The sequence below is a fragment of the Somniosus microcephalus genome, chromosome 27 (assembly GCF_052327205.1).
Source record: "Somniosus microcephalus isolate GS21.2 chromosome 27, FLI_Smic_1.0, whole genome shotgun sequence".
Lineage (NCBI taxonomy): Eukaryota > Metazoa > Chordata > Chondrichthyes > Squaliformes > Somniosidae > Somniosus > Somniosus microcephalus.
The window spans coordinates 1,958,144-1,985,020 of record NC_141013.1 but is presented as its reverse complement, the minus strand read 5'-3'; the positions used below and the strand labels follow the sequence as shown (position 1 = coordinate 1,985,020).

Here is a 26,877-nt window from a genome sequence, read left to right as displayed (position 1 = left end):
GCGCAAGCGCCGGGTTTAGGCATGTGAAGCACATGCGCTAAAACCCAGCACTTGCAATGTCAAGAATCCTCCTGACAGATCGCACGCATGTCCCCGCGGGCAGAGAGTTCCGCTTCCTGCACAACTCACACCCGCTGAAAACCTTTAAATATCTTACACCTGGTAAAAGCAGCGCAAGGCCGGCTTTTACATAGAAACATAGAAGATAGGAGCAGGAGTAGGCCATTCGGCCCCTCGAGCCTGCTCCACCATTCAATGCGATCATGGCTGATCATCCAAATTCAGTACCCTGTCCCTGCCTTCTCCCCATATCCCTTGATCCCCTTAGCCTTAAGAAATATATCTAACTCCTTCTTGAATATATTTAATGAATTGGCCTCAACTGCCTTCTGTGGTAGAGAATTCCACAGGTTCACCACTCTCTGGGTGAAGAAATTCCTCCTAATTTCTGTCCTAAATGGCTTACCCCTTATCCTTAGACTGTGACCAGCAGAAGAGTTAAAAAAAATTAAAAAATATTTTTTTCCCCCCCACTGATTTATAATTTAAAAATGCGTTTAAAAAAGCTAAGTTTATTTTTAGACCTGTAAAAAAACTAATTATTTCTTTCAAAAAATTAACATTTGTTTAAAATATTTAATAATGTAATTTGAATTAATTTTAAATAGGAGATGGTTTAAAAAAAAATTCATGTTTTACTATGTTTTTTAAGTGATCCCCATTCATACTTTTGACAGTTGTGTGTGTGCAGGGGGATTCCCTTTGATTAGTTCCCCATGGCCCACGTGATCCCAGGGGCGCTTGCGAACCACCTGCACTGGGATACCTGGCCCAGGATCACAAGCCTCGGGACCTACGGAGCCAGCAGGTAAGTTCATAGATTTTTTCCGATCGGAGGCATCCGCCCGCACAAAGCCTCCGATCGGAAATTCAGGCCCATTAATCTTTGTGAAAGTGATTTGAAACTTTGCTCCAGACCGGATTTGCACAGCTCTCGGGGGCCCTCTAGTGGCACAAGCCCAATTTCCAGCATCAAAAAGTTGGAAAAGACAAGACTTGCATTTCTATAGCGCCTTTCACAACCTCAGGACGTCCCAAAGCACTTTACAGTCAATGAAGTACTTTTGAAGTGAGGTCACTGTTGTAATGTAGGAAACACGGCAGCCAATGTGTGCACAACAAGCTTCCATAAACAGCAATGTGATAATGACCAGATTTTTTTTTTTTTTTTTTTAAAAAGGGATGTTGGTTTCTACAGTCAGGAGGAGGTGGCTAAGGGTTTGCTCATTGAGATATTTAAATATTGGATTGGAACCCCGGATTATTACTTCTTCAAAGTCAAACAAGGAGGACCACAGGACGTTTAAAATAGTGAAAAGTAAATTTAAGGCGTGTATTAGGAAGAATTTCTTTGCTCAACGGGTCTCTCATGTTTAGAATGATCTGCCAGGTAAGGCAGTAAAGGGGAACATTTGGGTCTTTCTCCCTGCCCAGCATCTGCTGCATTTCGAATGAAGGTGCTTCGATTGGCCGACTCACCTCTTCTTGTCCTAGACTGTTCCAGTACATCCGCAAACAAAACTTTCCACTCCTATCTAGAACACTCGTATCCAGTGATCAGCTCCCATGGGAAGGGGATTAGGCCGCCTGCTCGTGGAGGGGTCTGGTGATGAGGACACTCTCCCCATCATTCCCCATCCTAGTGCACTCCTCAAAGGTTATTACGGACAGGAAAAGAACCTTTAGAGACTCCGGCACTGACACCCAGGTCTCTTTCCCACTCGGAACCCTGCCTGCTCTACATGTTTTCCGTTACACCCCAACACATCTAGATTTGATTGAAGTCTTTTTTCTCATCCCGGATTCTGACACCGGCACAAATCCGTGTAATCCACGAACTTGCTGACAATTCCGCAACACCTTCATTAATACAGTGAACAGAAACAGCCACAAGAGCGGGACTTCACTCCTAACACACAACCACTGCCAAACAAGAATACAACTAGTTCCTGATCCACCCCAAGGCCAGCCCTCCAATCCCACAGGACGCCACCTTATAAATTAGTATATTGTCACCTTGTTACTTTTTAAAATGTCAAGCACTGGGTTACCATCATTCACCAAACCAGGAAAATCTCTTCGGAAAAATTCCACCAGGTTGGTGAGACATGTCCTGTTGCAAAAGCCATGTCGAGAGTCTCCAATAACCCCTTACAGGTCAAGGGTGATGTTTTAATTTTAGTTCTTTGAAAGATGATATTTTTTTAACTCTCCCTCCAAAAAGTGTTTAAAACAGACTTTCAATTACTGGAGTGGGGAGGGCAAAGAAAGGTAGGATTAGTTTGTATACACAATACACACCGCATAACAGTCGCAATAAGTACAGCAGATATACACAGCTTAGTGTTTTAAAACACAAGAGATATATGCCATATGCACACTGCTGTCCCAGCACCTTCACGGTTTACAAATACAGGACTGAACACAGCCTGTATGGGCAGGGAGAGAAGGCTCATTAATACTCATTGTGCACTGTACAATAGTTAGGGGGAGTCAGACAGCACAGACAGACTAAAGGGATTCAAGTACAGGAACAATGCACAACATGAACTCCAGGACTCATTAAATCAAAGCACCAAAACACACCCACACTTATCACAACTTTATCTCAGGGAGGCTGGAATACAAAAGGGGCAGAAGTCACGTTACACTCGTATAAAGCTCTGGTTAGACCCCATCTGGAGTGACTGGGTTCAGTTCTGGGCCCCGCACCTCAGGAAGGATATACTGGCCTTAGAGGGGTCAGCACAGATTCACCAGAATGGTAACAGGGCTAAAAAGGATTAAATTATGGAGGACAGGTTGCACAGACTGGGCTTGTATTCCCTTGATTTTTAGAAGATTGAGGGGTGATTGAGGTATTTAAAATGATAGAGATTCAATAATGTAGATACAGAGAAACTATTTCCTCTGGTGGTGGAATCCAGAACAAGGGGGGTATACCCTTAAAGTTCGAGCCAGGCCGTTCAGGGGTGATGTCAGGAAGTACTTCTTCACACAAAGGGTGGTGGAATTCTGGCACTCTCTCCCCCAAAAAGCTGTGAGGCTGGGGGTCAATTAAAAATTTCAAAACTGAGATTGATAAATTTTTTTAAAGCAAGGGTCATGGAATCAAGGCATTATGATTCAGATCAGCCATGATTTTATTGAATGGTAGAACGGGCTCAAGGGGCCGAATGGCCTCCTCCTGTTCCAATGCAACCCTCATCATAGAATCACACAGCCCAGAAGGCCATTTGGCCCATTGTGCCTGTGCCGGCTCTTTGAAAGAGCCATTCAATTATTCCCAATCCCCTGCTCTTTCTCCATAGCCCTGTAAATTTTTTCCCCTTCATGTATTTATCAAACTCCCTATTGAATCTGCTTCCACCTCCCTATCAGGCAGCACATTCTAGATCACAACAACTCGCTGCGGAAAAAAGAGAGTTTCTTCATCTCCCCTCTGGTTCTTTTGCCAATTAGATCGAGACGCTCTTCGTAATTTACTGACACAGGCACCTTTACTCTGCTTAAATGCTGCAATAATGGAGCCTCACAGGGGCTGCAGCAGCTTAAAACAAAACAATTACTCCCTCCCTTGGCACAGGGCCAGAAATATATAGCGCATTCTGTTCCCGACAAGTTCAGAGACAAATACATGTCTCACAAAGTCTCTGGTCCATTGGCCAAGTTATGAAGGGTGGGGAACTGCTCAAACGCTGGTGTTGGGACACCTAGGCTGCTCACATTATGAAAGTGCTGAAAATATGAAAAGGTTTAAAAAAATAACTTATTTTATTATCAGTACTCACTTCTACAGAGAGAGAGCAATACCAGACAGTCCAGTTATCTGCAGCTTCAAACAAGGAAGCATTATTCCTCAAGCGAATCAAGCTTTAAAAAACAAAGGAATTAAACATACAATAACTGCTTACAATATTTAAGTTTTTCCGATATCAATATAGCCTCTGAAACAGAGCAGGTCAGAGTGTTCTGTAATTACACCTTAAAGTGCTAGAGACTGATAACCAGCAATATTCTTATTAAAAATAGGTGGCCGTCAATTTCAACTGTAGATCTGTGCAAAAAACAGTACTAATTATAATTATGGATATATTTGCAGAAGCTCTTTTTAAAAATACAAACTGAGCCTTAATTAATAGCAAATCTCAAGGTTCATTCACCAACACACCCTGTGCCCAGTGTTCTAAAAGGAGTAATTCAGGATACACTAGAAAGCATAATGCAATATTAATGAATATTCCCTCAGCATTTTGTCATCTCTTACTGGGATTTGGCTCCATAAGTTGCTCTCCAGTGCCTCACCAAAGGAACCCACTTTTCTCGTGTGTCTAAACAGCAAAAGCCCGCATGCTATTCAACTGTGGAGGGCGTCACAGTCAAGTCCAATCCTGTTCTTGTCCAGCAGAGGTCACCGGAGAGCGATCAGGCGCGGGAGCCTGGGCTGACTCTGCCCCCTCTCTAGCCCAGGGACGCAAGCACCTACCGGGATATCCAAACTGCGGACCTGGCTGCGACCAAACCCGGGCTGTCCGGGTCAGTGCTGCAGCCAGCAGCATCTTTACCGAGATCCTTGGGGAGACCGAAAAAAAAAAAAAATCAGACTTTAGTAAGGAACGTAGTGAATGCTTAGGGTCATCTCTGCTTTCCGAGTGTGTCGGAAAAGAGTTCTCATTAAAACATGGGGCGAGGGCCACCGCTGCGCCTACGATGCTTTCTGGGTAGGTTGCCGGCTGTGTAAGTCCAGAGTCTGACAACACATCACGGTTAAATACCTCGGGCTTCGGCAAGCTGTCCCAAATCTCAAGAGCAATTGCTCATTATCTCACTCCCGAGATACATTACATCGAGTCAGCCTGCAGCCAGTGCGATTCTACAATACTAGCACATCTCGGGCTGTACCGCTCATGATTAATCAGCTAGCAGGTGGAGTTTGTGAACAGACAGGTTTATTCTGTTTCAGTCAAGTTATTTTTTTGTTGTTGGCATAAACATCAGCCAAAACTCTGCTGCCTATATCCTAGACCAACCAAATCCCACTCACCCACCCTTGCTCACCTACATTGGCTTCTGGTCCCAGAAATGTAAAATTCTCACCCTTGTGTCGAAATCCCTCCGTGGCCACATCCCTCCCCCCAGCTCTCTGACCTGTGGCTCAGTTGGTAGCACTCTCGCCCGAGTCAAAAGGTTGTGGTACTGAGGGAGTGCTGCACTGTCGGAGGTGCCGTCTTTTGGAGAAGATGTTAAACCAAGGCCCCTGTCTGCTCTCAGGTGGATGTAAAACCTCCCATGTCACTATTCAAAGAGACAGGGAGTTCACCCCGGTGTCCTGGCCAATATTTATCCCTCAATCAATATCACAAAAAACAGATTACCTGGTCATTATCACACTATTGTTTGTGGGATCTTGCTGTGCGCACATTGGCTGCCGCATTTCCTATATTACAACAGTAACTACACTTCAAAATAAGAGCACTGCATTGTCTATGAAGCGCTGTGGGACATCCTGAGGGTATGAAAGGCACGATATAAATGCAAGTTTGTGTGTTCTTTCCCCCAAATCAGCGCGGCCTTCACTCTCATGCTTCTGAAGCACTGTGGGATGTTACGTTAAAGGACTTGAATAAATGAAAGTTGCTATTGGCAAAAGACAGCATGACTGATCAAATCACATGATTCAACTTGGTTTTTTTTTTAAAAAGGCGCCTGAATTAAGTGCAATGTTAATCAGGTTATACGGCAAAGGCTCAAAACTCAAACCGAGGAAGCTAGGAGTAAGAAGGGAAGTCAGCAAAAAGGCCAACCAAGCTCGGGAGGAAGTGAGCAGTTACGAAAGGAGACGGTGTACACAGCCAGAGACGGAGGGGGAGGATCAGGGCACGAGTTTGAAGATCTTTACTGGTTCCTAAAAAATGAGAATGCACGTTACAGGAGACCAGCGTGTGTGTGTACAAAGTGTATAGAAACAGACAATAGGAGCAGGAGTAGGCCATTCAGCCCCTCGAGCCTGCTCCGCCATTCAATGAGATCATGGCTGATCATCCAAATTCAGTACCCTGTCCCTGCTTTCTCCCCATATCCCTTGATCCCTTTAGCCTTAAGAAATATATCTAACTCCTTCTTGAATATATTTACTGAATTGGCCTCAACTGCCTTCTGTGGTAGAGAATTCCACAGGTTCACCACTCTCTGGGTGAAGAAATTCCTCCTCATCTCTGTCCAAAATGGCTTACCCCTTATCCTTAGACTGTGACCCCTGGTTCTGGACCAGGTATCCTGCCATCCCAGGTATCAGCCTGGTGAATCTTCACTGCACTCCTTCCATGGCAAGAACATCCTTCTTACATAATTCAAATTATTGTATAATTCCTTTTGTTGGTGCAATAATTGATTGACTTAAAAGTAGATCAGTAGATGTGTATCATGTTCATACTCTAGTGGATCATGGAATTTGGTCATATTGCAAAATTATAAAATAAATCCTGTTATCTGACATTCAAAATTTAGTTCTTTGGTGAAGTGGAGAGGCCCATGAGTTAGATCACTCGGCAGGGAATCGGGTTGGTGTTTAAACTACTCAAACCTTCATTCTATTTTGTTACAACTAATTCAGACAGAATAAAGCAGATTTACTGAAGGGTTTAGTCATATCACACAGGAAGTGCTGGGAAGCATGGGGAGGTCAGCTGTCCCATTCTCCAGACTGACCGCCATCATCTTCCTCATCATCAGAGTCCGGCGATACTTTCTTCATCCGCTTCATGGCGGCTTTGATGCTGCGCTCCAACTCATTGGCTGGATCAGTGTCCACAGGCAGGTTAGTGTCCACGGTGACTTTCCGCAATGGGATGCCTTGTCGAATCGCAGCTAACAAGCTATCTCGCACATCCTCCGACTTGCCCAGAGATCGCGGCTTCATCCGGTCCACTTTTTTAAGGAAGATTTCACCACGCTTCAAGGAAGCTAGCACATCATCCATCGTTCCTGTTGCGAGAGAGGTGGAGAGAGAGAGAGAGGGAGAGAGAGAGAGTCAGTTATAATCTTGATGCATTATCGTGTTGCTCACCTATTACCCAGCGAGCAGTGCAGCAGCTTTGCTCCAGATTTATTGTCATCTGATCCCCTCAACAAGTCAACAGCCTAAAAGTGGGTTTTAAACTGTAAATCTCTGTTTTACCATTAAAAAGCCACGATATTTCACATAGAACGATTAGATGCTGCAATTTTTTTACCTATATTTTCCTTCAGGGATTTCTTTGCTGAATTCTCTGCGGAGAAGACAAGAGGTTGACCCTGGTCAGCAACCACTGAAGTGCTCTTGTGGCCCAGGAAAGTACTCGGGACAGGCGGTGGGAGTGGGGGGGGTGGTGGGGGCGGGGGAGGGAGAGTTGTAGGAGCCACTGAAGAAATCCCTCGTGTCTCTGCCTGTCCTGGAGCTACAGCACCTGCCGGGAGGAAGATTTGCACCGGAATATTGCTGGGAGCTTGACGACTGTTCTTGGGCACTTTCGAGGTTCCAGATTGTTTCTTGCTGGCAGAATGATCCACGAGAGACATTGGCTGATCAGATACGGAGGAAGCCGGAGATGAAGGTGTGAATTGTCTCTGCATCCAGAGTGCTTGGCATCGAGGTTTATACACAATATGTGCTGACGATTTCTGGAATAGAAAAAGTTTTTAAAAATATAAACATGCAGAATCACAAAATCTGCAACTAAAAAATAAATCCCAATGTTTTATTGACATCCTGTACTTTATACAGACAGAGTCGGTAATGAGGGGGATTTAGCATCACATGTGGGTGACAGGAGTTGGGCTTCCGCCCTCAGCAGGCAGTGTCAGAGGATGGGAATTTCATTATAAGGAGCGAGGGGACTAACGTCAGAGGAAGAACAACTCCAGGCTGGGTAATTAGAGCATAGCATCACCAGAGCTGAGAATCTCCCCACCACGCTATCCCAAAGCAACTCCGAGCTCAGAAAACTAGGATTAAGAATGAAAAACCGAAATGGCAGGAATCAATCTCTACCTCCTTGAATGTACGGAGCCTCTGCAAAGTCTTCTGCCGCTCCAGGCTTACCCACTCCCTCCTCCTTTTGTGTTCTTCCTTCTTCTGGTCACGTTTCTGTGTAAACACAGTTGTAAAGAGTGAGTCTCTAAAATATCTCCTGATTCCACTCCTTACAAGCCAGGCTTTGAGATCACTCACCATCTGAATACTGTGGTGGTGTCGGACGCGCGCCTCAACACCTCGTTCCTGCTGCTCCTTTGCTTTTCGAGATTCCTCGCACTGATCCTATTAACAGAGAGTACGGTTAGATCCTGAGGCTGGAGATGGTATCCAATGACCTGACTTTCTAGACAATGATTATCTACCTTGTGGGATCTTCCTTATTCTTCTAATGATATGAATTCTCACCTGTAGGAGTACAGGCTAAATTTATAGGTTCTGGGGAAACTACACGTGGAGCAGGTACATGAAACACCCCCAGGTGTGTCCGCAGCCTGGTCCAGCCAGAATGCCGAACCACAAACAGCCAAACCACAAACAGCAGGTCCACTGGAAACAACACGGCCGCTTTCTCGTGCAAGAAATAAACACATTTAACGAGGTTTGAACAGTGGGTGTTTCGCGTTAATAGTTACGGACTGAAACAAGATTGATTGGCTGAACAAGAGTCACGTGCAAGAGAAAATAATCTTCACTATTAGATTAGTGAAATTATAATTCTGGGAGTTGCATAAATCCAAAAAGGAGGGAACCAATCACCTACACGAGACAACACTGCATTTCACATATTACCCGCTTATTTCTCAAATAGGATCGCCGGGAGCCAATGCGGCCTCGTTTAGTCTCCAGCTGGTGAGCCTTGCGCCACAGTTTTTTAATTTCTACTGAGCGAGTGTCGTGCACTAGCCCCAGTCCTTCAGTGGCCTGAAGCTCTTCTGCGTCTTCACAGGCATCGTAATAAACCACTTCTTCCTCTTTCTCTGGAATTGAGAATAGTGAAGACCTTCTGTTAGGTACATAAAAACTAGATGGGAGTATTTTTCTTTCCAAATCTGGGTACATTTTTAGCCCATTGTTATATTTTTGGGTCTATTTACTCATATTTTTGGCTTATGGTTCTCACACTCCTCTCGGCAGTCACCTCTACCCCAGGCTGCCTGCATCCTCCAGTGTGTTTGCACTTGCCCTGATTTCGAGATATGTTTGATAGCACGCCCAGGATAACAACAGAGAAGCTTTCTTTAGATTGCTTTAGCTACTGATTCACCCAGTGTCTCCTCACCATCCTCCCCGCCTTCGAGAAGCAGTGGAATGAGACTACAGCAAATCTGGTTTTACGCTTTAACCAAATACATTTATTGAACAGTAAAATGAACAAGCAAATAGATAACAGAAACTTAATTTCTTTCCCAACTCCTCACAATGGCAGAGAATTAATATTCCAGAATTCTGCACTAAACTAAATGCAGCCAATCTTAGGAAGTGAATATTTCCCCCTGTTCTCATCAAAAAGGGGGTGCATGAACAGAGAGACCTGGGGGTATATGTACACAAATCATTGAAGTTGGCAGAGCAGGTTGAGAAAGTGGTTAAAAAAAAAAATACGGGATCCTGGGCTTTATAAATAGAGGCATAGAGTACAAAAGCAAGGAAGTTATGATGAATCTTTATAAAACACTGGTTTGGCCTCAACTGGAGTATTGTGTCCAATTCTGGACACCACACTTTAGGAAGGATGTGAAGACCTTAGAAAGGGTGCAGAAAAGATTTACGAGACTGATTCCAGGGATGAGGGACTTCAGTCATGTGGATAGACTGAAGAAGCTGGGGTTGTTCTCCTTGGAGCAGAGAAGATTGAGAGGAGATTTGATAGAGGTTCATGAGGGGTCTGGACAGAGCAGATAGAGAAACTGTTCCCATTGGCGGAAGGATCGAGAACCAGAGGACACAGATTTAAGGTGATTGGCAGAAGAACCAAAGGCGACATGAGGAAAAACTTTTTTACGCAGCGAGTGGTTAGGATCTGGAATGCACTGCCTGACGGGGTGGTGGAGGCAGATTCAATCGTGGCTTTCAAAAGGGAATTGGATAAGTAACTGAAGGAAAAGAAATTGTCGGGCTATGGAGAAAGGACGGGGGACTGGGACTAGCTGAGGTGCTGTTGCAGAGAGCCAGCAGGGGCTCGACGGGCCGAATGGCCCCCGTGCTGTAACCACTCTCGGATTCTACCTCAACTAATACTCTTTGGAACTCCCAGATTATCGTCAAAGGCTCCGAACAAAACTCACTGGTTGATAAATACCTTGGAACAGTTATTGGAACTTTGGGAATGTAAATAACTTAAATTTGAAAGGAGCTGCCAATCCGACACACCTGAATGAATCACAGCACGATTGTATTTGAAAGGCGAGTTGGCACCTGCCAGTTGGCAGTACTTGGGTTGACCGGTTATTTGGCCAACCATTCCTCGGTGTTGGGGGTGGGCGGGTGCCATGATTTCAGTGACTGGATTTTTTATGCACCTCGAATGAATTAAAGAAGCCAATTACCAAACTAAGCTCGGACAAAGCTGCATTTGGTTCAAGATGTTTGCTTCTAAAAAACCCGTGGTTACGAGCAGAAATCCCGCCATAGATTCCCAGATTGATTGAATTCCATTTCCCAACTTGCCACGGCGGATTTGGCCAGAAGACCAGCGGCTCGTTAGTGCGAGATCAGAACCAGTAGGGATGCACCCTAAAAGAATCTTTGAATTATATTGTAGAGTTACACCACTGCTTACAGGTGTCGATGAACCAGTCAATGGGCTCACAGGGAATTTTCAAAAGGATCAAAATCAACATTTTCAAAGGATTGGAAGAGTGTTTGATGAGGGAGGTGGGCAAGGTCTAGTTAGTGCTTGTACATGGTCACCAGTGTAACATAACTCGCTTTGTCTCTGCTCTGGTTCTGCTTAGGTCAGTGAGCATCACTGAATCAGGTGTGGATCAACAGTGCCCTGCCTGTGGCCAGAGCAGATAACCAAGGCCGATAATCTCAGTTACCGTCCCTCGGATGAGACATTGAACAGAAGCCCTGTCTACCTATTCTGTAGTTAACATGACTTTAAAGATCCAATGACATTGTTCAAAGAGCAGGGACCTCTCTCGGTGTCCTGACCGATACTCCTCCTTCAAGCAACACCAAAAATAGAATAGGTCACTAGCCTCATTGCTGGGTGACTAATAGATGCTGGTTTTCCTACTCAATGGTCACTGTACTTCAAAGCAACTCAGTGTATGAATTGGACATTGCCGAGAGATGTTGGAGCATTTTACAAAGGCAAGCACGTCTTCTGTTCTAATATTGGTGTCTGCATTCTACAGCTGGCATCCACTGGCACATCATTCCCACTCCTCAGTGTTAGTGGGAGCCATCAGCCTCTGGGACATCTCCGAATTTTACACTGTTAACGCGAGTGGGCTAGTCACGCGATTCATCGCACCATAGACAGGAACACGGAGCAGGTGTCACGCACCTCTGACCTGTCGCCGAATGGTGTCCAACTGGGCGACAAGGAGCAGCTCCTCGTACTTTAATGTTTCTAGCTGAATATCATACAGCTCCAGCTGAGTTTCATAATACTGCATTTCTAACTCATCCACCGTCTCCACTGCTTCCTCGGTGTCGAGATACTCCATCTAAAATTAAAGAAAAAGAGTTTTGTGGGGAGTGTTTCACACCTGCAGAGGGATCCATGTGTCCTGGCCAATCAACAGAACAAAAGCAGATTATCTGGTCATTATCACATTGCTGTTTGTGGGACCTTGCTGTGCACAAAATTGGCTGCCACGTTTCCTACATTACAACAGTGACCACACTCCAAAAAGTACTTCATTGGCTGTAAAGCGCTTTGGGGTGGCCGGTGGTTGTGAAAGGCGCTATAGAAATGCAAGTCTTTCTTTCTTTAAAGAAGTGCAGGTGCGTTACCTTGTGCCGAATCTCTGCCTTCTTGCGATTGAAGCACAGTTCCTTCGCCCTCGTGTGTTGCAAGGTTTCCTTTGCAAACATAAACTTCAGTTTCTCCAGTCTGGGTGCTGCACTGGCCCAGGCAGCTTTGCCAAAATGGTTTCGATCTTCCTCCATCTGTTTCTGCATGGCTTACAGGGTGCAGAGGTATTCGAGAAATGTTAGCTATCAGTGTTAAAGTGTTTTATTATGCACACATTCACAAATCTCCTACCTTGCATTCGGCCTTTCCTGTGTGTCAGATTTAAACTATTAAGAGATGCTGCTTAGATGGGTCAAAGCAGAGTCATTCCCTGCACCAGACCCTTGGGAATAAGGAGATCAAGTAGGTGTTATTACTCCTTTCTGACCGGGACATCTATTTCTTGGCATATAACAACTCATTATCACAGCTATGTGCTGGTTTTAAAGTCTCCTTTACTGGGGTGAAATGATTGCACTGTTAGAACACATAAAACAATGCAATAATTACGTTATATTCTTAAATAACTGAAAAAAGTCACAGGCTGTTTATCAGGTTACAGTGCATGCAGGTGGTACGGTAGCACAGTGCTTATGTTACTGGACTAGTAATCCAGTGGTACGGTAGCACAGTGCTTATGTTACTGGACTAGTAATCCAGTGGTATGGTAGCACAGTGCTTATGTTACTGGACTAGTAATCCAGTGGTACGGTAGCACAGTGCTTATGTTACTGGACTAGTAATCCAGTGGTACGGTAGCACAGTGCTTATGTTACTGGACTAGTAATCCAGTGGTACGGTAGCACAGTGCTTATGTTACTGGACTAGTAATCCAGTGGTACGGTAGCACAGTGCTTATGTTACTGGACTAGTAATCCAGTGGTACGGTAGCACAGTGCTTATGTTACTGGACTAGTAATCCAGTGGTACGGTAGCACAGTGCTTATGTTACTGGACTAGTAATCCAGTGGTACGGTAGCACAGTGCTTATGTTACTGGACTAGTAATCCAGAGGTACGGTAGCACAGTGCTTCGGTACTGGACTAGTAATCCAGTGGTACGGTAGCACAGTGCTTATGTTACTGGACTAGTAATCCAGAGGTACGGTAGCACAGTGCTTATGTTACTGGACCAGTAATCCAGTGGTACGGTAGCACAGAAACCCCACAGTGCAGATAGAGGCCATTTCGGCCCATCGAGCCTGCACCGACACATATCCCACCTGATCCCCGTAACCCCTACACCAACACATATCCCACCCTATCCCCGTAACCCCACGTATTTAATCCCCCTAACACTAAGGGTCAATTTATCACAGCCAATCAACCTAACCCGCACATCTTTGGACTGTGGGAGGAAACCGGAGCACCCGGAGGAAACCCACGCAAACACGGGGAGAATGTGCAAACTCCACACAGACAGTCACCCGAGGCCGGATTCGAACCCGGGTCCCTGGCGCTGTGAGGCAACAGTGCTAACCACTATGCCACCGTGCTGGTAGCACGGTAGCACAGTGCTTATGTTACTGGACCAGTAATCCAGAGGTACGGTAGCACAGTGCTTATGTTACTGGACCAGTAATCCAGAGGCCTGGACTAATGCTCTGGAGACGAGAGTTCAAATCCACAGCAGTTAAATTCAGTTAATTAAATAAAATCTTGAATAAAGCGCTAGTATCAGTAATGGTGACCATGAAAGTACCAGATTGTCGTAAAAACCCATCTGGTTCACTAATGGCCTTTAGGGGAAGGAAATCTGCTGTCCTTACCCAGTCTGGCCTATATGTGTCTCCAGACCCACAGCAATGTGGTTGACTCTTAACTGCCCTCTGAAATGGCCCAGCGAGACACTCAGTTGTATTAAACCGCTGGGAAAAATATTCACTTCACAGACTGCAGCGGTTCAAGGTGGCGGCTTCCCACCATCTTCTCAAGGGCAATTAGGGAGACAGACAATGCCAGCCACGCCCACATCCCATGAATGAATAAAAAAAACTATTTTCTGTATAAAACACATCATCATTCCCCTAACGTCACTGCACACAGCAAACTCATCCCTTGTAAATGCCCATCACATTTTTTTCTTTTTAAATTCGTTCACGGGATGTGGGCGTCGCTGGCAAGGCCAGCATTTATTGCCCATCCCTAGTTGCCCTCGAGAAGGTGGTGGTGAGCTGCCTTCTTGAACCGTTGCAGTCCGTGTGGTGAAGGTGCTCCCACAGTGCTTAGGGAGGGAGTTTCAGGATTTTGACCCAGCGATGATGAAGGATCGGCTGATATATTTCCCAGTCAGGATGATGTGTGACTTGGAGGGGAACTTGGAGGTGGTGGTGTTCCCATGCGCCTGCTGCCCTTGTCCTTCTAGGTGGTAAAGGTCGCGGGTTTGTGAGGTGCTGCCAAAGAAGCCTTGGCGAGTTGCTGCAGTTCATCTTGTAGATGGTACACACTGCAGCCACGGTATGCCGGTGGTGGAGGGAGTGAATGTTTAAGATGGTGGATGGGGTGCTAATCAAGCGGGCTGCTTTGTCTTGGATGGCGTCGAGCTTCTTAGGGTTGTTGGAGCTGCACTCATCCAGGCAAGTTGAGAGTATTCCATCATACTCCAGACTTGTGCCTTGTAGATGGTGGAAAGGCTTTGGGGAGTCAGGAGGCGAGACATTCGCCGCAGTATACCCAGCCTCTGACCTGCTCTTGTTGCCACAGTATTTATGTGCCTGGTCCAGTTAAGTTTCTGGTCCATGGATATTGATGGTGGGGGATTCGGCAATGGTAATGCCGTTGAATGTCAAGGGGCGGTGATCAGATGCTCGCTTGTTGGAAATGGTCATTGCCTGGCACTTCTGTGGCACGAATGTTACTTGCCACTCATCAGCCTAAGCCTGAATGTCATCCAGGTGTTGCTGCATGTGGGCATGGACTGCTTCATTATCTGAGGAGTTGTGAATGGCGCTGAACACTGTGCAATCATCAGCGAACATCCCCACTTCTGACTTTATGATGAAGGGAAGGTGATTGATGAAGCAGCTGAAGATGGTTGGGCCTAGGACACTGCCCTGAGGAACTCCTGCAGCGATGTCCTGGGGCTGTGATGATTGACCTCCAACCACCACAACTATCTTCCTTTGTGCTAGGTATGACTCCAGCCAGTGGAGCGTTTTCCCCCCGATTCCCATTGACTTCAGTTTTACTAGGGCTCCTTGATGCCACATTCGGTCAAATGCTGCCTTGATGTCAAGGGCAGTCACTCTCACCTCACCTCTGGGATTCAGCTCCTTTGTCCATGTTTGGACCAAGGCTGTAATGAGGTCAGGAGCAGAGTGGTCTTGGCAGCACCCAAACTGGGCATCAGTGAGCAGGTTATTGGTGAGTAAGTGCTGCTCGATACCACTGTCGACAACACCTTCCATCACTTTGCTGATGATTGAGAGTAGACTGATGGGGTGGTAATTGGCCAGATTGGATTTGTCCAGCTTTTTGTGGACAGGACATACCTGGGCAGTTTTCCACACTGTTGAATGGATGCCAGTGTTGTAGCTGTACTGGAACAGCTTGGCTAGAGGCACAGCTAGTTCTGGAGCACAAGTCTTCAGCACGATAGCCGGGATGTTGTCGGGGCCCATAGAGCACTGAGCTGTTTCTTGATATCACGTGGAGTAAATCAAATTGGCTGAAGATTGACTTCTGTGATGGCGGGGACCTCAGGAGTAGGCCGATATGGATCATCCACTCGGCACTTCTGGCTGAAGATGACTGCAGACGTTTCAGCCTTGTCTTTTGCACTCACGTGCTGGGCTCCACCATCATGGAGGATGGGGCTATTCATGGAGCCTCCTCCTCCCATTAGCTATTTAATGGTCCACCACCATTCATGACTGGATGTGGCAGGACTGCAGAGCTTTGATCTGATCCGTTGATTGTGGGATCGCTTAGCCCTGTCTATAGCATGCTGCTTCCACTTTTTAGCATGCATGTAGTCCTGTGTTGCAGCTTCCCTAGGTTGGCACTGCATTTTTAGGTACACCTGGTGCTGCTCCTGGCTTGCTCTTCTACACTCCTTATTGAACCAGGGTTGGTCCCCTGGCTTGATGGTAATGGTAGAGTGAGGGATATGCCAGGCCATGAGGTTACAGATTGTGGTGGAATACAATTCTGCTGCTGCTGCTGCTGATGGCCCACAGCGCCTCATGGATGCCCAGTTTTGAGCTGCTAGATCTGTTCTGAATCTATCTCATTTAGCACGGTGGTAGTGCCACACAACATCATGGAGGGTGTCCTCAGTGTGAAGGCAGGACATCGTCTCCTCAATGACTGTGCGGTGGTCACTGCTACCAATACTGTCATGGACAGATGCATCTGTGACAGGTGGATTGGCGAGGACGGGGTCAAGTAGGTTTTTCCCCTCGTGTTGGTTCTCTCACCACCTGTTGCAGGCCCAGACTGGCAGTTATGTCCTTCAGGACTCAGCCAGCTCAGTCAGTAGTGGTGCTACCGAGCCACTCTTAGTGACGGACATAGAAGTCCCCCACCCAGAGTACATTCTGTGTCCTTGCTACTCTCAGTGCTTCTTCCAAGTGAGGTTCAACATGAAGGAGTACTAATTCATCAGCTGAGGGAGGGCAGTAGGTGATAATCAGCAGGAGGTTTCCTTGCCCATGTTTGACCTGAAGACCTTGACATTTGCAGACAATGCAACACACACACTCTTTGCCGCTCCCCCCCCCCCCCGCCCCCCAAATCTTCCTCGTCGCATCTTACACGCACTGTTCTTGTGAGCAGTGGTCTCCTCACCTGAACCCTTAGCTATCGGGACAGGCACGAGTCTCCCTCCTGCATGTGTACCTCAGCCAGTTCTGGGGTTCTGAAACCATCACGATCACGTGAAGCCAAACCCCTTTATTTGCTAATATTGTAAATCAGAGGCTGCACCTCACAACCGGCCTTTCCTCTGATGCAATTTACCTGCCAGGGCTTTCACAGTCTCTTTAAAGTAATCCACCGTTATGTCCTGGATTGAGCAGACCGCTTCCTGCATCCGCCTGGACCATTCCTCGGCCTCTTTCTGCAAGCTTTGAATCCTCCTTGGACCCAACTCGTCCAACTCCAGGGATTTCTGCAATGTGGGAAGAGCCAGTCACCTTTCAGATAAAATCACGGCCATTCAGGACACCGAGTATTACAGCCAATGGGTCGTTTCCAACCAGATAATAACCCCGCCCACCGCCTTTAGGTTCAGTTCTGGGCACCAGATCTCAGGAAGGATGTACTGGCCTTGGAGGGAGTTAATTGCAGATTCATCAAAATGAAACCGGGGCTAAAAGGGTTAAATTACGAGGAATGGTTGCACTGACTAGGCTTGTATTCCACTGAGTGTAGAGGATTAGGGGGCGATCTGATTAAGGTGTTTAAGATAATTAAAGAATTTGATGGGGCAGATAGTGAGAACCTATTTCCTCTGGTGGGAGGGTCCAGAACAGACGGTTCAGGGGTGATGTCAGGAAGCACTTCTTCACACAAAGGGTAGTGGAAATCTGAAACTCCACTCCACCCCCCCGCCCCCCAAAAAGGCTATGGATACTGGGGGTCAAATGAAAATTTCAAAACTTGCAATCGATAGATTAGGCAAGGGATATGGAACCAAAGGCGGGTAGTTAGAGTTAAGATACAGATCAGCCATGATATAATTAAATGGCAGAACAGGCTCGAGGGGCTGAATGGCCTCCTCCTGTTCCTATTTGGGCCATGTTTTGTTCCTTTGAAGGTAGTTGCCTCACTTCCCCTCCCCTGGGGTCCCCCCGGCCCCGGGGACACACACGCAGCACCGAGTGAAGCCGGCCAGAACAGAACAAGTAACCCAGGCCCAAGGGGCAGGACCGAGTGTGACTGCACTCCTGTAAATGGAGAGTGGTGAATCCGACAAACATCTTAGAAATGAGTAAAACAGACCCGACACTTTGAACCAGAGAAGATTTTGACCCCAGTTGACATTAGTTACTCACAGCAAGCAGTAAATGTATATTCTCCATGAGTCGGGATACCAGCTCAGGTAGAAGGGATCTCTGGACAATCCAGGGATGATTTGGCAGAGCATATTATAAGATTTTATGGGCAAGATATTTCAGTGCTCGAGAATGGAATCCTCTTCAAGCACTATTTTAGTGAAGTGAGCTCTGGGTTTGCATCTGCTGTGAACTGGACTGGAGTGAAATGCATTTGGAGCACCTTTATACCCTGAGGGGATAGTGTTATCCCATTAGTCTGGCCTGGATTCAAACCCAGAGTTGAAAGACCAGTGCTCCAAAAAAGTGTCTGGTTTTTTAATGAACTTTTTGGCGAAGGATGTTAGCATTAGGGAATGGAACATGTTGCCAGTGTGAGCACCATGTCAGCACCAGACACTCCTCAATCAGGCACAGGATACAGGATAATGCCTTCACTCCAACTTCTGAAGGTCATCCCCTGCCGGACATCAGTCCACCTCTGACACCAGCCACTTTACATCTTCTGGGACTCAATGTGTGCCGCATCCAGTAACAGCAGCAGAGGAGAGATCTTCATCTCATCACTGGACTGGATTTCAATCCAAGTCACCGAGATAAGACTGGTGTTAAACCCCGGCTCCACTCAGTCTTCAATTCTTACTACTGATTAAAAACAGTCTACATTCATAATTAAACAGACAACACTAAGGGATAAAGAAACTGCAATTGGAAGGATTGAATTACCACGGCCTCCTGCTTACAGAGGGACGCAAACTCTCGCATATCCCGAAAGGGCTGCAGCAAGTACTGGTAGAATTGTGTGGCCACAGTCACCAGCTCCTGATAGGCCTCATCCTCTTCTTGGTAGATTGTTTTAAGGGCTACCATATCCCGAGCAGCTCTGTGTTGGTGCAGGGTCTGGAAGACAGAAGAAATATATTCCAGTTAACAGGGAGTCACTTCAGCAAGAACACTAGCGGACGAGAGTTGCGGCTCCTGAACACAACCCAATGATCAGCGGCCTCACAACAATTCACACATTATAAGTTTTAAAAATCCCACACAATTTCCTGGGGGGGGGGGGGGGGGGGGGGGGCGGAGGGGAGGGTGTACCACAGATCCTGCGATTTCGCATTCTCACCCTGGCTTGGTAGATCTGAGAGAGACACAGGCAGCTCTGCAGCAGCTCCCAGTGGTTTGTTAGAGAGCAGCTTTGTAGAGGGCTGGGAGGAGTTTTCACTGACAGCGGAGTGGGGACCGAGTATAGATGAAGGATGTGTTTAGTGTGCTTTCAAGTGCGATGCGTCAAGCATCATGTCCATCGCAAATGGTTCAAGTCTGGTGATCACATTTTAGCAGATGAGTATTAATTTCAAGTCGTAATGGCCCTGCACTTTCTAGCATTGACAGATAAACTTATCTACACAGTTTAAACACAAGCCTTATTATCCAGCTCAAAGAATGACCAGCGAGGGGTGGGGGGTGATGGGCTTTTAATCAAGAGTTGCATTCCCCTTGCCCTGGAACTACAATCCCCAGAGACTGCTGCTGAGCCTCAGACCAAGGAACATTCTCGCAGAGTCACTGGAACCAGGTTTGAGCATTCCTGACCACCTCCTCACACGGCCACTGAAACCAAAGGCCACATTTAAAGGGACACTGCAAAGGGGTTTTCCACATTACTGGCCCAGGAACAATCAGCAAAGGAAAACAACAGATCCACATGCAAGAATGACAGAAAAAGATATGATTTTTTATTGCTAATTTTGCTCATTATATAGCTTGCATGTATATAGGCGCCTTTAGTAAAACGTCCCAAGACGCTTCACAGGAATGTAATCAGACAAAACAATCGACACTGAGGCAAAGGAGACGACATTAGGACAGGTCAAAGAGGTAAGTTTTAAGGAGGAGAGAGGTAGAGAGGTTTAGGGAGGGTATTCCAGAGCTTAGGGCCTCGGCGCTCTGAAGACACAGCCGTCAATGGTGGGGCAAAGGATGCACAAGAGGACAGAGTTGGAGGAACACAGAACTTGGAGGGCTGTAGGTTACGGAGATAGGGAAGTGCGAGGCCAAGGAGGGATTTGAACACAAGGATGAGAATTTTTTAATGGAGGCGTTGCCAGACCAGGAGCCAATGTCGGTCAGCGAGCACAGGGGGTGATGGGGGAACGGGTCTTTACAAATTAGGACACGGCCAGCAGAGTTTTGGACGAGCTGAAGTTTATGGAGGGTAGAAGATGGGAGGCATTGGAATAGTCGAGTCTGGAGGTAATAAAGGCATGGATGAGGGTTTCAGCAGATGAGCTGAAGCAGGGTGGAGACGGAAATAGGCAGTCTTGATGATGGCAGATATGGGGGTTGGAAGCTCATTTCAGGGTCAAATAGGAGGGCGAGGTTGCGAACAGTCTGGTTCAGCCCGAGACAGTGCACCAGTCGGTGAACCCGCTGAGCGCAGAGCAGATTCTTTAACGAGGGTCATGGTGCTCTCACTAGATAAGGATTTAGGAGGAGGTGACCCATGCTGGCAATGCAAGGTAAACAAGTAATGTAAAACTCCAGCAGGACTCCCACCCAGTCATTCTGAAACCGAAAGTGTTAAATCAAAGACTTTGTTATAAATAGATGGTTGAAAGAAGCTTGTTAGCTCACAGTATTGTTGCTGAGTGGGTGGAGGCAAGGAAGGGGAGAATTAGCCCATGTTTTTTGTTCACGTTGTACTTTCTCCCTTTGCGCCACCCTGGGACACAATCTATTGGGTTTCTATCATTTCAACTGCTAGGAGTGCAAGTGCAGACGAGTCAGTTCAGCAACCCTACTTCGTGGGGGACAAGCCAGTCAGTTCAGTTCCCTCCTCTGGGGAGGGACGGGGGCAGAGAAGTGGGTGAAAATGGTCGGCCCCACTCGGCACCTCCACAAGGCACAGCAGAGATTAAGAAGTTGCTGCATAGCCAGTGCAAGGGGAGCGCGCGCCCTCCCTCTCCGCCCAGTGCAAGGGGAGCGCGCGCCCTCCCTCTCCGCCCAGTGCAAGGGGAGCGCGCGCCCTCCCTCTCCGCCCAGTGCAAGGGGAGCGCGCGCCCTCCCTCTCTCTCTCGGCCCAGTGAAAGGGGAGCGCGGGCCCGCCCTCCCTCTCCGCCCAGTGCAAGGGGAGCGCGGGCCCGCCCTCCCTCTCCGCCCAGTGCAAGGGGAGCGCGCGCCCTCCCTCTCCGCCCAGTGCAAGGGGAGCGCGGGCCCGCCCTCCCTCGCCGCCCAGTGCAAGGGGAGCGCGCTCTCCCTCGCCGCCCAGTGCAAGGGGAGCGCGCTCTCCCTCGCCGCCCAGTGCAAGGGGAGCGCGCTCTCCCTCGCCGCCCAGTGCAAGGGGAGCGCGCTCTCCCTCGCCGCCCAGTGCAAGGGGAGCGCGCTCTCCCTCGCCGCCCAGTGCAAGGGGAGCGCGCTCTCCCTCGCCGCCCAGTGCAAGGGGAGCGCGCTCTCCCTCGCCGCCCAGTGCAAGGGGAGCGCGCTCTCCCTCGCCGCCCAGTGCAAGGGGAGCGCGCTCTCCCTCGCCGCCCAGTGCAAGGGGAGCGCGCTCTCCCTCGCCGCCCAGTGCAAGGGGAGCGCGCTCTCCCTCGCCGCCCAGTGCAAGGGGAGCGCGCTCTCCCTCGCCGCCCAGTGCAAGGGGAGCGCGCTCTCCCTCGCCGCCCAGTGCAAGGGGAGCGCGCTCTCCCTCGCCGCCCAGTGCAAGGGGAGCGCGCTCTCCCTCGCCGCCCAGTGCAAGGGGAGCGCGCGCCCTCTCCGCCCAGTGCAAGGGGAGCGCGCGCCCTCTCCGCCCAGTGCAAGGGGAGCGCGCGCGCCCTCTCCGCCCAGTGCAAGGGGAGCGCGCGCGCGCGCGCCCTCTCCGCCCAGTGCAAGGGGAGCGCGCGCGCGCGCGCCCTCTCCGCCCAGTGCAAGGGGAGCGCGCGCGCGCGCCCTCTCCGCCCAGTGCAAGGGGAGCGCGCGCGCCCTCTCCGCCCAGTGCAAGGAGAGCGCGCGCGCCCTCTCCGCCCAGTGCAAGGGGAGCGCGCGCCCTCTCCGCCCAGTGCAAGGGGAGCGCGCGCGCCCTCTCCGCCCAGTGCAAGGGGAGCGCGCGCGCGCGCGCCTCTCCGCCCAGTGCAAGGGGAGCGCGCGCGCGCGCCCTCTCCGCCCAGTGCAAGGGGAGCGCGCGCGCGCGCGCCCTCTCCGCCCAGTGCAAGGGGAGCGCGCGCGCGCGCGCCCTCTCCGCCCAGTGCAAGGGGAGCGCGCGCGCCCTCTCCGCCCAGTGCAAGGGGAGCGCACGCGCGCGCCCTCTCCGCCCAGTGCAAGGGGAGCGCGCGCGCGCCCTCTCCGCCCAGTGCAAGGGGAGCGTGCGCGCCCTCTCCGCCCAGTGCAAGGGGAGCGCGCGCGCGCGCGCGCCCTCTCCGCCCAGTGCAAGGGGAGCGCGCGCTCTCTGCCTTCAACGTAGTAAAGATGGAATGAGTTTTCAATGGACTGAACCCGCAGCCTTGGCCTGCTCTGGATACCCCGACCGTGACACACACACACACCGACAGTGCGCACTTTATACTTTGTCCCCTTCAGAGCTCCGACACATGCATGAGAATCAGCCGCAGGCCTCTGCCAGCCCCGTACACCAGGCACTCGCACCAGTTAGAATGGCTACAGGGACCCTCTAAAACCGGCCAGTGTGGCAGAGCTCTGGAACTCACCCGTTGGTTAAGAACAGACACAAATTCTTCCGCCACTGCGGGAATCTAAACCTCCACACATAGCAAGCGTTACAGAAAATAATCTATATAAGCTCAGCATTATTTGAAATATTCTATACCACAGCCACAATCCGTAAACTCTCAGTCTGTGCAGATGTAATTTATATAAATCATTAAACATTTCCTCAGACTGAATCTGAACCTTCTATTGAGCCGATGCCAGACAATCTATATATAAGCCATTATAATCCTTCGAATCAAGTGCAGCCTGTAGCTCACTCCCCTGGCAGACATACACTGTGTATATAATGCACCCTGGGCTTTAGCACATCACTCGCCACAATAAGATTTACATTCTATATTTGTGTAACTTCAGTTTAGGAGTAAAAAAAAAACTTTACTCCCATATTGCATATTCCTGTGAATCACAGTCAAACATTCCCTGGATTTTAGTTCCTAAACGAATTTCAACTGAAAGTGTAAGTACAATCCTTAATGATTCAAACTGAACCGGGATCCCCTCAAAAAGAGAAACAACAAAGTAAAGCACTGCTGACATTTAGCAAGTGCAGTTTATACAGAGAGGCATTTGCAAGTCTTGTTAGTCAGATTGCAGCTGTGTGCATTTGTTGTGTGTGTATACAGAATGCTGGATAACAGGAATTACTTTATTACACACTGGGCTCCTCAGTCCTGCCTAACACAATGATTCCATCACCACCCTTCCTGTGAATCACATGACAAGTTTATCTGTAGTGAGATGGTCACAGTTCTCTCTCTGTTAGTGTGATTATTTTTTATTATACCGATTAATAGCAAAATGTTTCAGATGGTGATGAAAGAAAAAATGTAATAGATCCAAGAGTTCCAATAACACCCAGAAACCATTCAAGCACACGGTTAATCACAGGTGATCACACCCAGCACTCCCCCTACTGCAGGGGGCTGCAGTCTGACTATTTTGTGCAGGGAACAACTGTCTGCCCAGAGCTTAAATATGCAAAGCACTGTGTTCAATCTTATTACACCCCCTTCCCCCAAATCTCCCCCCCCCTTGCTGCAATCTTTGCCTCCCATGCAGTCCCCCCTCAACCTGAATGAATGTGATTGTTTAGAAGAATGAGAGGTGATCTTATTGAAACATGTAAGATTCTGAGCAGGCTTGACAGAGTAGATGCCGAGAGGATGTTTCCCCTCGTGGGGGAATCCAGAACGAGGGGGCAGTTTTAGGATAAGGGGTCGCCCATCGAAAATGGAAATGAGGAGGAATTTCTTCTCTCAGAGGGTCGTGAATCTTTGGATTTCTCTACCCCAGAGAGCTGTGGAGACTGGGTCATTGAATGTATTCACGGTGAAAATTTACAGATTTTTGAAAAACAGGGGAGTCGGGGGTTATCGGGAGCGGAAAAGTGGAGTTGTGGCCAAGATCAGATCAGCCATAATCTTATTGAATGGCAGAGCAGGCTCGAGGGGCCGAATGGCCGACTTCTGCTCCTATTTCTTATGTAGTGAGTGAGTGTATGTCAGTCGGTCAGCGGCGGCCGGTGCGGTCACTCGCGGGCTGGCCGCTCAAACAGGGGCCGCTCCCCCGGAGGAGGATTTTTCCATCTGGCGGCAGGTCCGGTGAAACGGGGGCGGCGCGGCCTTCACCGCACACCCGGGCCTGAGAGCGCGACCGAGGGAATTTACACAAAACACAAACACCCGCCGACCCCGCCCCGGTCTCCCCACCGGGCCCCCGGTACCTTCCGAAGCGCCTCCCGGCCGCGGCCCACTCGCTGCTCCAGGCTTCTCCTGCGGAACTCGCCGAGATTCTCCGAGTGATCCTCGGCCTCCGCCGCGGGGAAGAGCGAGTCGAGGAGGACGCGGCGGCCGCACAGCTCGGCGGCGGCGTCCAGGTAGCGCTCCAGCTGGCGGCAGACTCTGTCCAGGCCGGCGCCGGGCTCCGGGCCCTCGGCCAGCGAGCGCTCCGGGAACAGGAGGCCCCACAGGCCGCGGCGCCTCAGCTCGGGCAGCGCCGGCAGGCAGGGCTCCAGCTCGGCGCAGGTGGCCGCCAGCTGCCGGTGGATCCAGTGCAGTTCCTGGGGGCAGTAGAGCGCGGCCCAGCTGGCCTGGGCCCCGGGTGGAGTCTCGGCCCCGGGCTGGGCCTGGGCCCCGGGTGGAGCCTCGGCCCCGGGCTGGGCCTGGGCCCCGGGTGGAGCCTCGGCCCCGGGTGCCGCGCTCCGCCGCTGCAGCGGCCGGTTGTGGCAGGTTACGGCGAACTTTCCCTCCACCTCGTTCCAGGCCACCAGGAACCGCAGGCGGAAGCGCTCGTCCTCCTCGAACAGGCCGGGCCTGATGGCGACCCAGCCCTCCAGGCTGTCCAGCCGCTCGGCCTCCATCAGCCCGAGGCCGCGGCCTGGGCACTGGGCTCACACCCCCCGGGCTCCGCTTCTCTAGGTTCCTGTTAAACGCTTCAACTCCTCCCCGTGACCACAGGCTCGCCCTCGCCGCTCAGTTCACTTCTCCCCATTGCCCGCCTGGCTCATTGATGATCTTCTATTTATGGCCCCAGGTTTGGATCCACCCACAAACATTCTCTCCACCCCAGCCTGCCCAACACACTGATCATTTTAAACACCTCCTCAGGTCACCTCTAAATCTTCTCTTGTCTACAGAGAAAAGCCCGAACCTTTTCAATCTTTCCCCATAGTTGTAATCTCTCAGTTCTGTTACCATCCGTGTAAATCTTTTTTGCCCTTTCTCCAGGGCTTTTATGTCCTTTTTATAGTACAGAGACCAGAACTATTCACAGTAACATAGAAGATAGGAGCAGGAGTAGGCCATTCGGCCCCTCGAGCCTGCTCCACCATTCAATGCAATCATGGCTGATCATCCAAATTCAGTACCCAGTCCCTGCCTTCTCCCCATACCCCTTGATCCCTTTAGCCTTAAGAAATATATCCAACTCCTTCTTGAATATATTTAATGAATTGGCCTCAACTGCCTCCTGTGGTAGAGAATTCCACAGGTTCATCAGTTGCTCTGTTCTGTTCCTCAGTTTCGGAGGAGACAGACAGTGAGAGGCTAGAGAGTCGGTGAGCTCATATATTTTCATATAAATCAAACATATTTCTGCCTGCGAACAATATAATACCTTCAAACCAGATATGGGTGAACACAGCCATAGCTGTGATTGGCTCCTGCCCCTGAATCTGGGGAACAGACACTGTGAGGAGCGCCGGCCTCAGAGTTGTTAAATCTGTGTATCTTGATGTTGTGTCCTTCAATAATCAGACAAGAGGTTGCAGGGGAACAATCAACGGGTGTTTACTGAATGAGGGTTACTCTAGAACTAACTGTACAGATCCCTACTCAGGGTTTATATACAGGTGTGGTCACTGCCGTTACTACAGTATACAGGAGCTGTAAAAAGTAGTTCTCCCCTTAAAAGGTACATACATTACAATTCCTCCCCTTTTAGTTGTAATCAAACTAATTACAATTAACACTTTTAACATGCAACATTAACTGAAAATAGTCTATTTATAAATTCAGTCTTTGGGGAGGCTTCCTGATCCTTTCTGGACAGCGCCTTTCCCGAGTGTCTTGCTCTTGGTGCGGAGGCGATTCTGGCCCCCTGTCGTCGGTTGGTTCATCCGCTTCCGATGCTACTGTTTCTGGGGTAGATGCTACCTGTACGTCGGGTTCATCACCAGGTACGTATGGGCGAGACATGGGGTTGACTCTTTCCTGTGACTCTAGGATCTGGTCAACATGGCGTCTCACAATGTTCTCCCCAACATCCACTGTGTACATTAGTGGCCCCTGCCGTGTGCATATCGTTCCTGGTTGCCATTTCTCTGTTCGGTAGTCGCGGGCCAAGACTGGTTGCCCTACATTGAAGCTCCTTGTCGGCCTCTCATTGATGTGCTGGAATTGCTTATTCTCAATATCTCTTCGTACATTTGGTCTGAGCAAATCCAGACGAGATCTCAACCTTCGGTTAAAGAACATCATGGCCGGGGTCTGGTTGGTGACTGCATGTGTCGCATTTCTGTAGGCTAACAGGAAATTGTCCACCTTATGCTGCAGTGGAATGTCGTCATCGCACATGGCCATTACTGCTTTTTTAAAGGTTTGTACGAACCTCTCAGCCAATCCATTTGTGGCTGGATGA

The 26,877-nt window shown here is 49.1% G+C and overlaps 1 protein-coding gene across 1 annotated transcript; it reads right to left on the bottom strand.

The window, feature by feature from the left end:
• Positions 1-3,815: 3,815 nt before the first annotated feature.
• Positions 3,816-25,257, bottom strand: whamm (WASP homolog associated with actin, golgi membranes and microtubules). Its single transcript, XM_085968335.1, has 10 exons — positions 24,464-25,257; positions 18,763-18,936; positions 17,000-17,150; positions 12,041-12,210; positions 11,589-11,751; positions 8,864-9,051; positions 8,270-8,356; positions 8,090-8,185; positions 7,293-7,719; positions 3,816-7,044 (listed from the first exon to the last, which is right to left on the bottom strand). Exons 1-10 carry the CDS (start codon positions 25,097-25,099, stop codon positions 6,743-6,745), a joined length of 2,394 nt encoding a protein of 797 aa, XP_085824461.1. The 5' UTR covers positions 25,100-25,257; the 3' UTR covers positions 3,816-6,742.
• Between the last annotated feature and the right edge of the window lie 1,620 nt (positions 25,258-26,877).

Coding starts and splice junctions, on each gene's coding strand:
- whamm (XM_085968335.1), bottom strand. CDS start 25,099: ATGGAGGCCGAGCGGCTGGACAGCCTGGAGGGCTGGGTCGCCATCAGG. Junction 12,211..16,999: donor GACTGTGAAAGCCCTGGCAG/GTAAATTGCATC, acceptor GCACCCTGTAAG/CCATGCAGAAACAGATGGAG. Junction 11,752..12,040: donor AGGCAGAGATTCGGCACAAG/GTAACGCACCTG, acceptor CTTTAATTTTAG/ATGGAGTATCTCGACACCGA.